Genomic DNA, 15,493 nt, shown 5'->3' with positions numbered 1-15,493 from the left:
CCCCCCCCGCCCCGGCTCAGGCCTCTCGGATTCCGCGCTCTTTACGTATCTGCTGGCCTCGCGCAGTGCTGACCGAGTCCTGACAGAGTACTGACACACTACTGACCGAGTCCTGACTGAGTACTGACTGACTACTGACCGAGTCCTGACTGAGTACTGGCTGAGTACAGACTGAGTCGCACAGTACACGGGAGAGTGCCACCGCCCCGCCCCGGCTCAGGCCTCTCGGATTCCGCGCTCTTTACGTATCTGCTGGCCTCGCGCAGTGCTGACCGAGTCCTGACAGAGTACTGACACACTACTGACCGAGTCCTGACTGAGTACTGACTGACTACTGACCGAGTCCTGACTGAGTACTGGCTGAGTACAGACTGAGTCGCACAGTACACGGGAGAGTGCCACCGAGTTCCACTGCACAGTACGGGTGCACTCGCGCACACGCAGCCACACACGCATGCACGTAGAATGGAAATAACTAATTAATTACAAATAATAGTATTTAGAAATTGCATAGTGTACGCCCACAGTCCAACAGGAAAGAATTCCATGACACACGTGACATACGATTACATTTCCACAACACACATGACATGGAGTTACGTTTCCACAACACGCATGGCATACAGTTACATTTCCATGACGTGGCATAGTTACATCTCCTCAACATGACATAAATTACATTTCCATAACACGCATACAATTACATATCCACAACACACGTGACAATTACATTTCCATAACACCTGACATGCAATTACATTTCCATGACACATGTGACATAAATTACATTTCCAGCCTGGTGTGGTATCCCAGCACTCGGGAGGAAGAGGCAGGCGGATCTCTGAGTTCAAGGCCAGCCTGGTCTACATAGTGAGTCCAGGACAGCTGGGGCTACAGAGAGACCGTGTCTGAAAAAGACCAAAAAATAAAAAATTACATTTCCATAACACACGTGACAAATGATTACATTTTCATAACACATGACAGTTACATTTCCGTAACATGTGACAATTACATTTGCTTAACACACATGACGTACAATCGCATCGGTGACACTGCAGGTCACACGAGGCAGAAGGGAATTTGCTGACATGCTTCTACATGACGTATGATCATACTGTTCGATGTCACACACATGTAGATTAATAAAATTGCATCATGTGAAGAATGTGTGGCTACAGTCCACGTCACACGACTCTTTAGAAGGATGAAATTCAGTATTGTACCTGTCATCCGTACACAGCTACGTTGTGGTGTCCAGTATCACTTCGTCCTATGAAACAATGACGCTCCGTGCAATAAAAGTCAGTAAACCAGAACCTACATCGTACGGTCCCATAAGTCCACGATCACGCGTGGCCAGATGCCACCTGACCCTGTGGTGCGTTTTTCCACGTCCTCACGTGATGCCTGGATGGTCCCCAAAATTTGGGGTCTGTTTCCCACACGGAGAGCGAACGAGGCTTCTCCCGTTAGGTATGAGTCACCGAAAGGCCCACCCGTTGAAAGCTTGCTACTGGGGGAGGGGGGCTCAGATATGCTCCACCCGGTGCTCCCATGATGCTCTGCCTCACCACAAGGCCACAGGCACGGAGCCAAGTCACCATGGGCTAACGCGTCGGAAACCATGATCCAGCACTGAGCCTTCGCGCCTCTAAGTTGATGTCCTCAGGTGTTTTGTCACAGTAACAGCAAGTTGAGTGCACTGGATAGGGTCCGCGACACCCGAACACACCACTGTCCCCGCCACGCATACGTGTCGCGCGAGTATAATCCCAGAACTCAGGAAACTGAGGCAGGAGGATTGCGAGTTGAAGACCAGCCTCCGGTACACTAGCCTGGGCCGCGTCATGAGAACTTGTCTCAAACATATATGTATGCACATAAAACACACTGAGGCCAGTAGTGCTGCCCACACGTGCGTGGATGTCGGAACATCCACACCAGGTTGACCTAGCGTCAGCCAGACGCCCAAAGAAAACCGAATCTCCTCCCAGACGCACCCTCAACTGTTCAGTTACCCAGGAGGCTCGGGAGCCAGTTCCCACCGTGCGGGTCCGAGTGAATTGGGTTTTATTTATTTATTTTTAATATTTTGTTTATTATTTTTGTTTTATATTTCATTTGTTATCTTTATTTTATGCGTGCGCGTGTATTGCCCGCATGCATGTGAGCGCACCGGTGTCGTGCAACGCCGCGGAGGTCAGGAGAGGGCGTCGGATTCTCCCAGACCTGGAGTTAAGGACGGTTCGTAGCCGGTGTGTGGCTGCTGGGACTCGAACCCGGGTCCTCTGCGAGAGCAGTCAGTGTTCTTAACCGCTGAGCCATCTCTGCAGCCCCTATGAATTGGGATTTAAATCCTATCGTCTCCAAGTCTTCCTGTCTATGGATCAGCGATCAGGCATCGGTCCCGAATGTACCGATCACCTACCTTCCTATCGATCACCTATCAATTATCTATTATCGATCATCTGCCTCGTCTACATATTATGTGCCATCGTCTCACCGTCAATACCCAGGCCTCGGAGTGTGGCCTCCAGACCTAATCGTCCATCCACGCACTGCATCCACCCGACAGTCCGGCCGTTGACCAGTGGTCACCTGTCCACCCACCGTGAATGGACCCGTACATGGGGCATCCGTGCGTGTATCCATCCATGTATCCGTCATCCATTCATACGCCTGACTAGACGCCCACCTGTCCACGAGCAACCCACCCACCCTCCATCCACCATCATCCTCACCATCGTCAGCACCACCATCAGCACCATCATCACCATCATCCCACCATCACCAGCATCATCACCACCATCACCACCATCACCACCATCACCACCATCACCACCATCATCATCATCAGCATCATCACCACCATCACCACCATCATCACCATCATCCCACCATCACCAGCACCATCACCGCCATCATGGCCATCACCATCATCCCCGTCGTGCACCGCGCCCCTGCCCCCTTGCAGCTGTCTGCCAGCTCCCCGGGAAGCCGGTCGTCGGGGCTCTTCACTGGCCCCGAGTCTGTCCACTAGGTGTCAGTCCGCACCTCCGCCGGGGCCGCCGCTCGCTGTGTCCTGCCCTGGGGAGGCCCCGTGACTCCGTGGGTTCTGAAGGTCGCGACCTGTGGACTCCTCAGCCAGGCTCTCTGCCCAGTTCCCCTGAGCCTCAGCGTGCTCATCAAGTCGCCGCGTCCACCCGTCCCCTCCACAGAAAAGTCTGTCATCCAAAAAGATCCCTGCTGCATGTCACTGCGCTCCAAGCAGAGTTCTTCAAAAGAAGGGCGTGGGAAGGTGCCGTGCTGGTTGTTAAGTCGCCACATCAAGCGGAGTGCAGAACGCAGGAGTCTCTGCGGGTCACGGGTTTGCACACGGGCCGCATCGAACAGCAGTCCTAATAGATGCCCCCGTAAGTGCCACAAACACCTGTCATTCACACAGTACGGGTTACACGTATGCGAAAGAGGAAACATATATATCAATGAACAATCTCAAATTCCTATTTATCATTCCCTATAGTGACAGGTGTGTCTCTTTACGTCATAGGTGTGTGTGCAGAGTATGTGTGCGTGTGCACATGCACACACACGACACATATGCAGAGGACCCGCTGGGTCGCTGCAGAAGATGATGACGTACTAGGTGGCCGTGTTGCTGAGGTGCTGTGGTGTGTGACGCTGACTTCCAGCTGTGGGGTCAGGCGTGTGAGGTTGGGAGGGGCCGGTTGTGGCTTTGCACGGGGCGTCAGGTGGTGGTGAACCAAAGACCTGTGGTTGGCCACCGGGGCTGAGGTTGACCTTCCCGGGGACCCTGTGTCGTCGGGCCTCGAGATGGACGGAAACAGGCGCAAACGGACACGCTCGTGCAGAGGACCGGGGTTCGAGTCCCAGCACCACGTGCCAGCCGGTGACCAGAAGTTCAGTCCAGGGGCTGCGAGGGCCTCTTCTGAGCTCAGCGGGCACATGCAGGCAGGCAGCGCAGACCGCACACTCCATCCATCATCCATCATCACGATCCTCCATCGTCATCATCATCCACATGTCAACCATCGTCCACCACCACCACCACCACCAGCATCATCATCATCACCCACCCATCACCACAACCAGCATCATCAGCATCCATGTAGACCCCATCATGGAAGGCACTGGTGGTGAAATGGCAGACTATCAACAGAGACCCCGATGCCTGGTGGGAGGCTGTAGATGCCCAACAGACGTGGTGGTACTCGGCAGATGCCCAGCAAATGACTCGAACCCAGTGGTAGATGATGGAGTCCCAGTGGGAGATGATGAATCCCCAATGAGAGATGATGGTTACCCAGAAGAAGATGGTGGATAATTAACAGATACTGTGAATGATGATAGACTATGGTGACAATATATTTGTTTCATAAAAGCCCAAAAGATGGCAGGTATGGTGGCGCACGCCTTTAATCCCAGCACTCGGGAGGCAGAGGCAGGCGGATGTCTGTGAGTTCAAGGCCAGCCTGGTCTACATAGTGAGTTCCAGGACAGCTGGGGCTACAGGGAGACCCTGTCTCAAAAAGACCAAAAAAAAAAAAAAACTCATTGAAATATAGACAACCATGAAAGTTAGCCCCAGGACTTCATCATCCTCCATCATCATCATCATCATCATCATCATCCACCCATCACCACCACCTTCTATCTATCAATCGATCTTCTATCTTTCTGTCATCTATCATCTTTCCAATGTATCATCTATCTTTATCTATCTATCTTCCATCTATCTATCTATCTATCTATCTATCTATCTATCATATATCTATCTGTCATCTATCATCTATCTATCTATGTATCATCTGTCTATCTGTCTATCTATCATCTATCTATCTATCAATCATCTATCTATCATCATCTATCATCTATCATCATTTATCTATCATCATCATCTATCATCTGTCTACCATCTATCTCTCTATTATCTATCTATCTATCTATCATCTCTCGCTATCATCTATCTATTATCTATCTATCATCTATCATCTCTGTATCGTCTATCTACCTATCATCTATCTATCTATGTATCATCTAGCTAGCTAGCTATCAATCATCTATCTATCTGTTGGTCTATCTATCTATTCATTTTTGAGACCAGATCTCATGTAACCAGTTGCAATCCATATGTATCCAAAGACGATCTTGAACTGATTCTTCTGTCCCCGTCTCTCAACCGCTCAGACTCCAGGCCTATACCACCATGCACAGAATATGCAAAGTATTTAACCATTCAATGTCTGAGACACACAGTAAATAATTATTGTTTCATTATAATGGGTACTCAGTGCTGATGGGAGCTAGCCAACGCATTATTACTGATCTCTAGGTGGGAGGAAAATAGACTAACAGATGAAGAAATAGTTTTCCCAAAAGTAGTAAGAAAGGTGTAAGTTATGACGTCAAACTGGATCATAGAAGAAATTCAGAAAAGTTAACGGAACTTCCCAGAACATACCTTCGGCAGTTGAAAATTATGTACGGGAGCAGAAACCAAACGAGTGGATGGGACAATGAGATAATTTATTTTCTTGCACAGAGTGACCTAAATGAAGACAGGTTGCCTGAAATTACCACGCAAACAAAAATTAGTGCATATTTGAAACGATCATGAGAATATGAAGAAGGCCAGGATGGGAATAATCAAAATAAACGTGCTGTGATTCGGCAAGTTATTTCTGTAACCGTAATCAGCAGGTCAATGCAAATGAGTAGAGTTTGACACGATTAAACCTTGAGAAGGTGTGAAATCTTCCAAAAGCATCTTGTCAAACGATCTAATGGAATTTAAAAGGTAGAAAGGAATCCTATATTTATTTCTGTAACCGTAATCAGCAGGTCAATGCAAATGAGTAGAGTTTGACAGATTAAACCTTGAGAAGGTGTGAATACTTCCAAAAGCATCCTGTCAAACGATCTAATGGAATTTAAAAGGTAGAAAGGAATCCTATACCGTGTTCCTGTATCAGCCCCTAAAAGGTGAATTTACCTCCTTCAGGGTTGTAGCGAGGCCAGTTGTGTACGGACGTTTTGGGACGGTTCATGAAATAAGTATGGAATTATTTTTATAAACAAAAGCAGCAAAGAAAGACTTGGGAGATAAGAAAAAATAGCATCTAAAAAAGACCATGTCCAGCAAAAAATTAACATTGCTTAGGAGTAACGTCCCCCCCCGCAGCTAGGTTGAAAATATGATAGGAGTGGGATTAAAATTACATGTCATGCGCTCCTGTTCAGATATTGTATGTGGATTCTTCAGTAAGTTTTTAAATTAATACATTTTCCTCTGGTTTTTCACATGGTCTAAGCTTTACTTTCCTGAAGGCTACATCCCAGGAAACATTGTGCCAGACAGGAGGAATCTCCCTTGTGCCTCAGGGAAGTCTTAAGACACTCCAAAAATAACAAACTATTGACACAGCCCTCCTTGGCCTCGCAGAACTCGAAGATAAGACCCTGTTGGCAAAGACAGAACGCACTCCTGACAGAGGACTTGGAATGATGGAGCTGGAGCTGATCTGGAAGCCTCCTCTCTCAAGACCAGCTCTGATTTTCCTACAGAACACCGGGTAACCTGTTAAGGGAGAAAATCAATCAGTGGTGGAACCCCACCTTTAACGCGTAATAACCACAACAGTGACGGGCATCGCAAACTCGACGTGTAGTGGCGGCCGTTTTACCTTTTACCACAGCTATGTAATGGTACTTAAAGCCCTCTTGATGGGAGGGGACTCATATGTGGCACTGTCAACACAGCCAAATATAAAGGACTGGAGAGGCCTTAGGTCCTAGGGAAAACCTCTGTCACAACCCTAAACAAATACCATTTCTTGTCATGTGCTAAATATGTGTCCTTTCATTTACAGACAAGTACAGCACCCCACTCATCAAAGAAGCTTCTCTTAGCAACAGATGGAGACTGTTTCTGAGTTCTACAACTGGTCACACAGACAATAATTTTCTATGAGATGCCCAGCCCTAAGTGACAGATCTACAATGGACCCTCTGCACCTCAGTTCACAGAGCGTGACGTAGACACAATACTCATGCATCTCCCAACTCTCTCCAGTGAATCTTCCTCATCCATCAGAAGGTGATGTATACAGAAGTCACAACCGGCCAAAGTGTAGAGAAGAACAGACCACGTCCCTGGATCGGGCTCCTTTATTAAACCTCACCGATCCGTGACTCGTGGACCATCGTGAAAGAGGAGCCGGAGAGATCCTGAGAACCCGAGTTGGTGAATGATCATAGTGAAGCGGAGTCTTCCAGGCCTCTGGGAACTTGCTCATATGAATGCATAGCAATGACGGCACAAGATCCATGCAAACTCCATAGGGAAAAATCTAGAACAGAACAGCAGGTCCCAAAATTAGCTTAGAAAGTGTTGACACCTGACTATTGCTCGGTGAGGGAGAGTTGATCTTCCTTAAGGTAGTGAGTCTAGGTATGCTGACTAGACTCCGGTAGACTCTCACTGAGGGACATCTGGGGTCACAGACCTTCAAGGACGGAGTCTCCTACCTGACCCTGGAGTTTTTGTTTGATAATCCATGGCTTTGGGGCAGCGTTAACCTACCCCGTCAATTAAATAACAACTTCAATTAAATACCATTTCCCTTTCCTCCCGCGTGCTGCGACGTTACCCTGTCGTCCTCTGTTATGATCTCCCTCTTGAAATGAAACTCTGTAGTATCCTGGCTTGTATAGGTATTCAAAATTAAATACAGAAATCTGCAGCCTTGAAGCTAGGTTCCCAAATGAGAACGACCACGTGGTATTTGTTTTTGTGGGTGTCAGTTACCTCACTCGGTATAATTCTGTTCAATTCCATTTATTTACCTATATTTATTTATTTATGTATTATGTTTTTATTTATTATATTTATTTATTTTATTTACCTATAAATTTCACAATTTTATTTTTTATATTGGAGTAAAATTCAATCGTACGTATGTATCACATTTTTATTATCCATTCATCAGCTGATGAATATCTAAACTGATACTGTTTCTTAACTATTGATAATGAAGAAGCAATAAACAGGATTAAGTGAGAATACACGTGGTAACATACAAGACTGTGCATATGCGCAGGAGCGGTATGACTGGGTTCCACGATACATCCATTTCTGTTCTTTTCAAGATCCTCCACACGTCTGCCATGAAACCTACCAACAGTGAATAAAGGTGTGGCACTGGTTTTCATCTGTTTTCTTAATCTCAGCCGTTCTTCATCAAATTTACACCCCGTCCCCCATCCATGCCCCGGCAGCTGCCCTACCACCGCACCTCATGCGTTCTGCCATACATGTTAACTCCTATTCACTCAAGCATTTGTACGCAGGTGTCCTTTGGTGCAAATGCATCTGCTGGAGTCTAGACAGCCGATCTGGACATCATAAGCTCGGTCTCTACTCACTCACCCGGCAGTAATCGGTCTCCAACAGTTCCCAGACTAGGGGTGGCACCCCCCCCATACTTTCGGTTGTTCTCTGACTCAGTCAGTATGGCTCTTGCGCTCCATGCTACCATTGCCCCAAATTCACACGGTTCACGTGTGCAGGCTTCCGGTGGCCTGAAAGCCTCTGTTTCCCTATATCCACGGACCAATCCAAGCTCTTACGGTCTTTCCGCCCCCTCTTCCACAATGTTCCCTGAACTGTGGGTCGTTGAGGTTTAATACAGGAGTCCTATCCAGGGACACACAGTCCGCAGTCTCTTACTCTCTAAAACTTGGCCAGTTGTGGCGTTCTGTGTGCACTGAACACCGTCGTATAAAGAAGCTTCACTGCTGAGACTTGAGACATGCTCCAGTTTTCTCTGCACCCCAGGTTCCACCATGTTCCATGAGCCTTAGGTATAGAGGTTCCACTGTAGATGTGTCATCTAGGAATGGGCATCTATCAGACACACATTCCCTGTGTGTCGCAGTCGTCATCTATCGCAAAAAGAACTTTCTTCGATGACTGGTGTATGATCTACTTGACTGTAAATATAATGATCCATATTTAGCATACAGTCATTTGTCCAGAGATGGGATTTTCTCTAGAATCTGTGGCCTCTCCAGCATGAGTGTTGGGCCATGTCTACAGTGCCATCCATGAGTTCACTCCACTGCAATTAGATAGCTCTTGATTATCGCCGCCCAGAAAACGGTGCCAGTAGTGCACCGACAGAGGCAGTTTGCCGTGTTAGTTGTTATGATTATTACACGTTAGGGCCAGGTCGAACCACTGTTCAATGTTCTCCCTCATCAGCTTGCACGGTATCTCTACTACTATGAGAGCTAAACTTGAGGTAGAAGGCTTCCAGGTCAGTTCCTTCTGCACCGCTCCAAGTCCTGTGTCTGAAGTCTGCCCTGTCTTCAAGTTCTCAGACATGAACAAGACCTCTGCCAACAGCCTGTGTGGTTTTGGGACTGTCTCGGACTACTCTGACCAATCACTCCGAGGGAGGTCTCTCCTGTCTGGCACTGTGTTCTTTGACACACAGCCCCCGGCTCTACACACGCACGAACGTTTAGATGTTGTGTGTGGGTCTCTCAGAGGATTCCAGAACCAACATATTTTCCCCCAAGCTCCATTTAACTGTCCTCTTGCTTCCCTATGCCCTCCCAAGTACAAGCACCCCCATTCTCCCCATCCTCCCCCCAATAACCCTTGCCTTCTGCCATCTCCCCAAATTCCCTCCTGCCTGGCTGCCGCGGGCCCCTGCGTGTCCCTCCTGCCTCCCCTCTCCATCCATCTTCCCCCTGGTAACATCTGTTCTCTCTTTCCTGCTAAAAGCTGGACATATAAAACAATACACTGTAGTCCGTTCGGAATCGGTTCTTCTCTCCGTCAGTGTTTGTTCTCGCTACAAGGGTTTTGTTCTTAGCTGCTGTTTGTTTCAATGCCCTTCATGGATTCATTCTTTGGGTTCTGTATTTCCCGTCATGTTAAGGTGTTGTTTTATCTTCTGGCACGAATTCTTAAGTGTTGTTCTTGAAAGAGTATAGCATGGAGTTAACGAATGATTGTACATAACATTTTTGAAATGTGGAAGCCACTTTTTCTTTCACCTGTTCTAAAGCAATTTTTGTTAGGACTCTCCCTTCGAGTTTCAGAGTTTATTTCAGTGTGAGATTTTATTTCCCATTCGAGTAGATCATAAAGATGCGTTGCTATTTTACTAAATTCAGCTTATTGCTGCTGTTTTCAATAGTACCCCAGGGACAGAGCTTCTCCAAGGAACTGAACTCAGGGTCAGGTCAAGTAGCCTAAGTCCCCGGGAATAGGATATTTCAAGGAAACCTTCATAGTTGTTATCAAAATACTGAATATATTGAAGAGATGGGCCTTAACATGGCACTCTTAAATAGGTCATCCCCAAGTTCATCAGCTAATGGGTTTTCACGGCTGCTGGGTGCCACTGCTGTGGTGAGAGAGAAATAAAGGGAGAGTCAAGATAAAACAGTACATTCCCACTCTTCCGAACAATATGCTGTTTGTGGCTTTAGAATGAATATCTTCTAAGTTAGTTTTCTGCCTTTGGCTATTTTTTACAATTCAGAAATGATTTTTTTTGTCGTTCTGAGAACATTTTTCTTGTATGCTGTTTGTGGCTTTAGAATGAATATCTTCTAAGTTAGTTTTCTGCCTTTGGCTATTTTTTACAATTCAGAAATGATTTTTTTGTCGTTCTGAGAACATTTTTCTTGCATTTATGAAAGAATTCACCCAGGACCTTACTCTGCCATTTGGTAGGTCTAGCTCTTAGGAATACTCCCTTATCAACCTTCAATTTTAAAGAAAACTTCCACATAATACCAGAAAATGATCTCATCTAATAAAATTAGAATGGTTATTTAGCATCATATACTACCTAGTCTTTATTCCTTTCTCAAAATACACTGAAAGGATATAACAAAGTTTCTTCATTGGAATTAGAATTCACCCAAGGTTCATACGTTGCACTTAGTTTTTATGTGTATTACTTACTTTTCTCATTGCTGTGACCGGATACCTTACAGGAAGCCACTTAATGGAAGTGATACAGTCCGTCGTCTCAGGGAAGGCATGGAAGGAGGATGCTGGTCACACCCCATCTTCAGCCAGGAAGCACAGTGATGACTGCCGGTGCTCAGCTCACTTTCTTCTTTTTATTTACTCTGAGACCGTAGGCCATAGGATGGAGTAACCCACATTCAGGACAAATCTTTCTTTCAGTTAAACATTTCTGGAAACATTCTCAGAGACACACCCAGAGACGTACTTCCGTGTTGATTCTAAATCCAGTCAAGTTGACAGTGAACATTAACCATCTCTCTAAGAAACTTATTTTTAATATTTTATTATTTTTATCTGACTATATGCATGTATCGCCTGCATGTCGTTAAGTGCATCGTGTCCTGCAGTGCCCGCGGAGGTCACAAGAAGCTGTCGGATCCCTGGAACCAGAGTCGCAGACAGCTGTTAGCTGCCCTGTTGGTGCTGGGATTCGAACCCGGGTCTTCTGCAAGAGCAGTCGGTGTTATTAACCGCTGAGCCATCTCTCGACCCCCAGTCGCTGCTTCTGAAACTTTTTCTCACAAAATATCTGAATATCACTTTTCATTGAGCTTTTAAAATTTCATACAGTTCCCCCCTCAAATCCAGACCCCGCCCCATCCATGCCTCTTCCTGTCTCCCGGCCAAACCCTATGCACTCTGCCATACTTACACTGAAGAAACATTTTAATGTTTTAAACTTTCATGTTCTGTAGCAAAACATTAAATGTAGAAACATTAAGTGATATTTTCATAAATGTACATTATGTATTTCAAACATATTCACTCCCTCCACCGTTACCCGTTGCTCGGCTGGTGCCATTTCCACGAGTTAACCAAAGTATTGCCACTTGGGCGGCTCAAGGAGGAGGGAGGCCACCCCCCGGGGAGGGGTGCAACTTCCTCTGTGAAAAGCAGAAAATTCAGAAGCATTACACACAAGCCTCAGGACAAGAGATAAGGACCCGGGTTGAGACACGGGCCAAGGTGCCTCCTGAGCTACGGAAGTGACAGCTTCCCGTTTTCTCACAGACAGGTGGCCTTTCTCTAAAGTTAACCCGGTGCAGTCCCCGAGCTCGGCCAGGATCAGAAAAACAGGGGGACGGGCCTTGGGGACCATCATTTTCCATCGTCGATCATCACCACCATCATCACCTTCATCGCCGTCACCATCCATATCCATCATCACCACCATCATCCACCACCATCATCATCATCCACGATGCATATATGTTGCAAAGGGTATGTCAATCATCGCAGCATGTCCATATTGTGCCCTTTAAACAAAAAGAAATAAATAAAAATAAATTTAGCCAGGCGTGCTGGCACAGGCCTTTAATGCCAGCACCCGGGAGGCAGAGGCAGGCGGATCTCTGTGAGTTCAAGGCCAGCCTGGTCTACATAGTGAGTTCCAGGACAGCTGGGGCTACAGGGAGACACACTCTCAAAAAGACCAAAAAAAAAAAATTTAAATCTTGCTGAAATGATTTTTAAGTGCGGTGTGCAAATGAACTCAGTCCTGTGAAGGACTTTCCGAAGGTGTTGAGGCCTCTCAGTGGGTCGTGTCGCTACGAGGGCACCCCAGACCGGCTCATACAAGCCACAACCTGCCCACACAGACCCTGGCAGTCACCTCATTCCAGGGACACGATGTCCTGCCGTCTCTCCCTTGGCCCAACTCTATTACCACTTTCTCTCTGAGGACACGTATGTTACATGTGTGTGCATGTGTGTCTGTGTGTGTGCACACGAACGTGGGATTGCAGCACCCTTGGACACCAGAGGAGCACGTCAGATCCCGTGCAGCTTTCAGGAGATCGCGCAGCACCTTGTGGGTTCTGGGAGCCAAACCCGGGTCCCACCCCGCTTCAGCCCTCCTCCGTGAGCAGTTGCCGTTCTAGGAAATCGGCCGGTCCACTTCTCAGGCAGACACAGCAGGTATCACTCAGGACAGCGCCCATGTGCGGTAACATGCTCCAAAGAGCAGAGTTCCAGGAAAACCTGGGCTGGGTGAAACCACAGAGGCCTCAGACACTGGGGGGAGGGGGGGTTGGCGTCAGGAGGCTAAAACAGACTACAGAGACAGGGGTTGTCCCACACACATCCCCGTGGCCCAGAGGTCTCTGGCCTTCAGGGCAATGCTTGGTTGGAAGATCAGCACAGGCCTTGGGCCACTGTTCCTTTTCCTGGCTGTGTGATATTCCACTCGGTGACCAGCTCTCACCTTGCGTCGTTTTCCCTCTGTAGCTTTCTTCACTGACTATCATACATTACAGGCCTAGGACCCATGTTCTTTTTCCTGGCTGTCTGATATTCCCCTCCCTGGCTGGCTCTCACAGTGTGTCCTGATTTGATTTGCACACACACACAGTAGGCTGATAGGTCTTTTCTCAGCGTCACTGTCAAGCCCCCCTGATGTGGTCTCACATTTTCTCCAACCCTGTCCAGACACCTGTGGGGGAGAGTCAGCCATGGTCTTTGGGGGAGGAAAGCCGGCTGGGAACCTGTCGGGGGCAGAGCCAGCCGTGAGCCTGGGGGGCCAGTCAGGAACCTGGGGTGGAGAGTCAGCCAGGAGCCTGGGATTGGGAGCCAGGCATTAGTGTGGAGGGGGGGCAGTCATCAGCCTGCTGGGGGGGCTGCGTGACAGGCAGCCCTGGGCTGTGCATCGGGGGCTCAGCATGATGATGATGGTGGTCATGATGATGGTCATGATGGTTATGATGCTTGGCTTGTAACTGTCAGTGCAGTGTCCCCTTCCCTCCCCTTCCCGTTCCCCTCATCTGTCTGTGTGTGCCTGTACTTGTGATGCAGGTGTGTGCATGCATGTGTGCACATGTGCGTGTGTGAGGTTCCACCTGTGCCTGTGCAGTGCTGTGTACATGCGTGCACGGTCATCTCCTCTCCTTACAAGCACCGTGTCATCAGATGTAGCCTCCGTCCTTGGACACCCCACCTTCTGAAGCCACTTTGCGCCCCCGTGTGCTAAGGACACGGGATTCTCACGGGATGTCCCGCAACAACACGGTTTCAGGAAGTCGTGCAGGGCAGGGCGGGGCGAAGATGTCAATCACGAAAACAACACAAAAAACCTGAGTCCCTCCAAAATCACATTGTGGGGTTCAGCAGGAGGGTGCTGCTGGCCGAGGGGCCCCGGCCTGGACCTCGGAGTTCGCTGACAGGCTTTGGTGGGTGTCCCTGTCCCCTCCCATCATACACTTGGTTTTCCTCATGACCCGGGTCGCACAGGCAGAAGATGGTAAATAGGGAATCGTCCCCCAAACTGCACTCGAGACTCGGTTTCCTGTGTTGGGCCAACGCCCAAAACCAGTGGAGCCCAGATGGGCCCCCGTCACCCTCGGAGCGGGAGGAGAGACTTAAATTCCGATGCCTATAGAGAGGCGGGGCGCTGAGGGCTGTGTGCAGGCCGGGCCGGCCGGACTGTCCGGAGTCGACCCGCATTTCGACGGTCCCGGGCCTCCCCTTCAGGTTAAAAGTCCCCCGGCCCCACGTCTCAGGTCTGTGTCAACTTTGCTCTCATGCAAAGCAACAGACGGGACCAGACAGGAAAATGCAGCGTTTGATGTGTCTCGAGTCGGTTCCTCATGTGGGGAGACCCTTCCCGGGGCGGGGCGCAGCGAGCCTCGGGTTCTGAGTCAGCCGCTGTCAGGACGCTCGGAGAGGGCCCGTGTGAAATCCCCTCGGGCAGAGGCGGCGGCTTCCTCCCCGCGGCCGGCACACGCTCCTGAGCAAACCTGCCGGGTCCACACACGCATGCAAATTACACATGCAGCTGGGCTCTGCGGGGTGCAGCTGCTTCTGCACACAGCGACCGGGCGCCCAGGGCTGCGGAGGGGGACGGGGTCCGACGTGCAGACCACGGGGGGGGCATCGGACAGCAGCACGCAGACCTTACGGTGAACCACGCGTGTGCCCCACAGCAGAGCTCGGCTCGGGGACATGCCACGTCCGGGGAACAGGGGGCACACGTCGCAGCGGGGTCCCGGACGCTGTCCTCCAGCGCGGTGTCCTGGACGCACACACGTGTGCACGTGGACAACACGCGTCTGTAGACATTTCATGTTCCACGTATTTTATTTGTTGGTTTGATTTCACACGTGTCCGTGCACGGCCCGAGTGTGTGCAGCCGGGGCTAGCCTCACCCAGGTCGGTCCCTCTCCTGACCCTGCCCTCGGCGGCAGCAGAGACCCGGTTTCCAGACCACGTCCTGGTCAGCCTCCCCGTCTGGCCCATGGCCGTCCCATGTGCCCCCCTGGGGGGTGAGTTCGTGGCGTGCTGACCGGCCAAGGGAGGGTCCGCTGCACACGCCCGGCTTTTCTCACGGCCGCGCTTTTCGCGTGGCTCAGGAAACTTGCGCAACTTCCTCAGCAGCACGGAGATCACACTCAGGTCTGGGGATGGAGACGGGGTGGGGGGTGG

At 49.2% G+C, this 15,493-nt stretch overlaps 1 protein-coding gene across 1 annotated transcript in view; it reads left to right on the top strand.

The window, feature by feature from the left end:
* Positions 1-3,043, top strand: part of LOC108491765 (extensin-like) — a 4,167-nt gene extending 1,124 nt beyond the window's left edge. The window contains exon 4 of the mRNA XM_017803172.1: positions 2,911-3,043. Within this exon, the coding sequence (XP_017658661.1) occupies positions 2,911-3,043 (133 nt within the window). The remainder of the gene's footprint in view (positions 1-2,910) is intronic.
* The last annotated feature ends 12,450 nt before the right edge of the window (positions 3,044-15,493 follow it).

This window comes from Nannospalax galili, unplaced genomic scaffold (assembly GCF_000622305.1).
Source record: "Nannospalax galili isolate Female #2095 unplaced genomic scaffold, S.galili_v1.0 scaffold3027, whole genome shotgun sequence".
In the NCBI taxonomy this organism is placed as follows: Eukaryota; Metazoa; Chordata; class Mammalia; order Rodentia; family Spalacidae; genus Nannospalax; species Nannospalax galili.
This window is presented reverse-complemented; position numbering and strand designations above follow the sequence as displayed.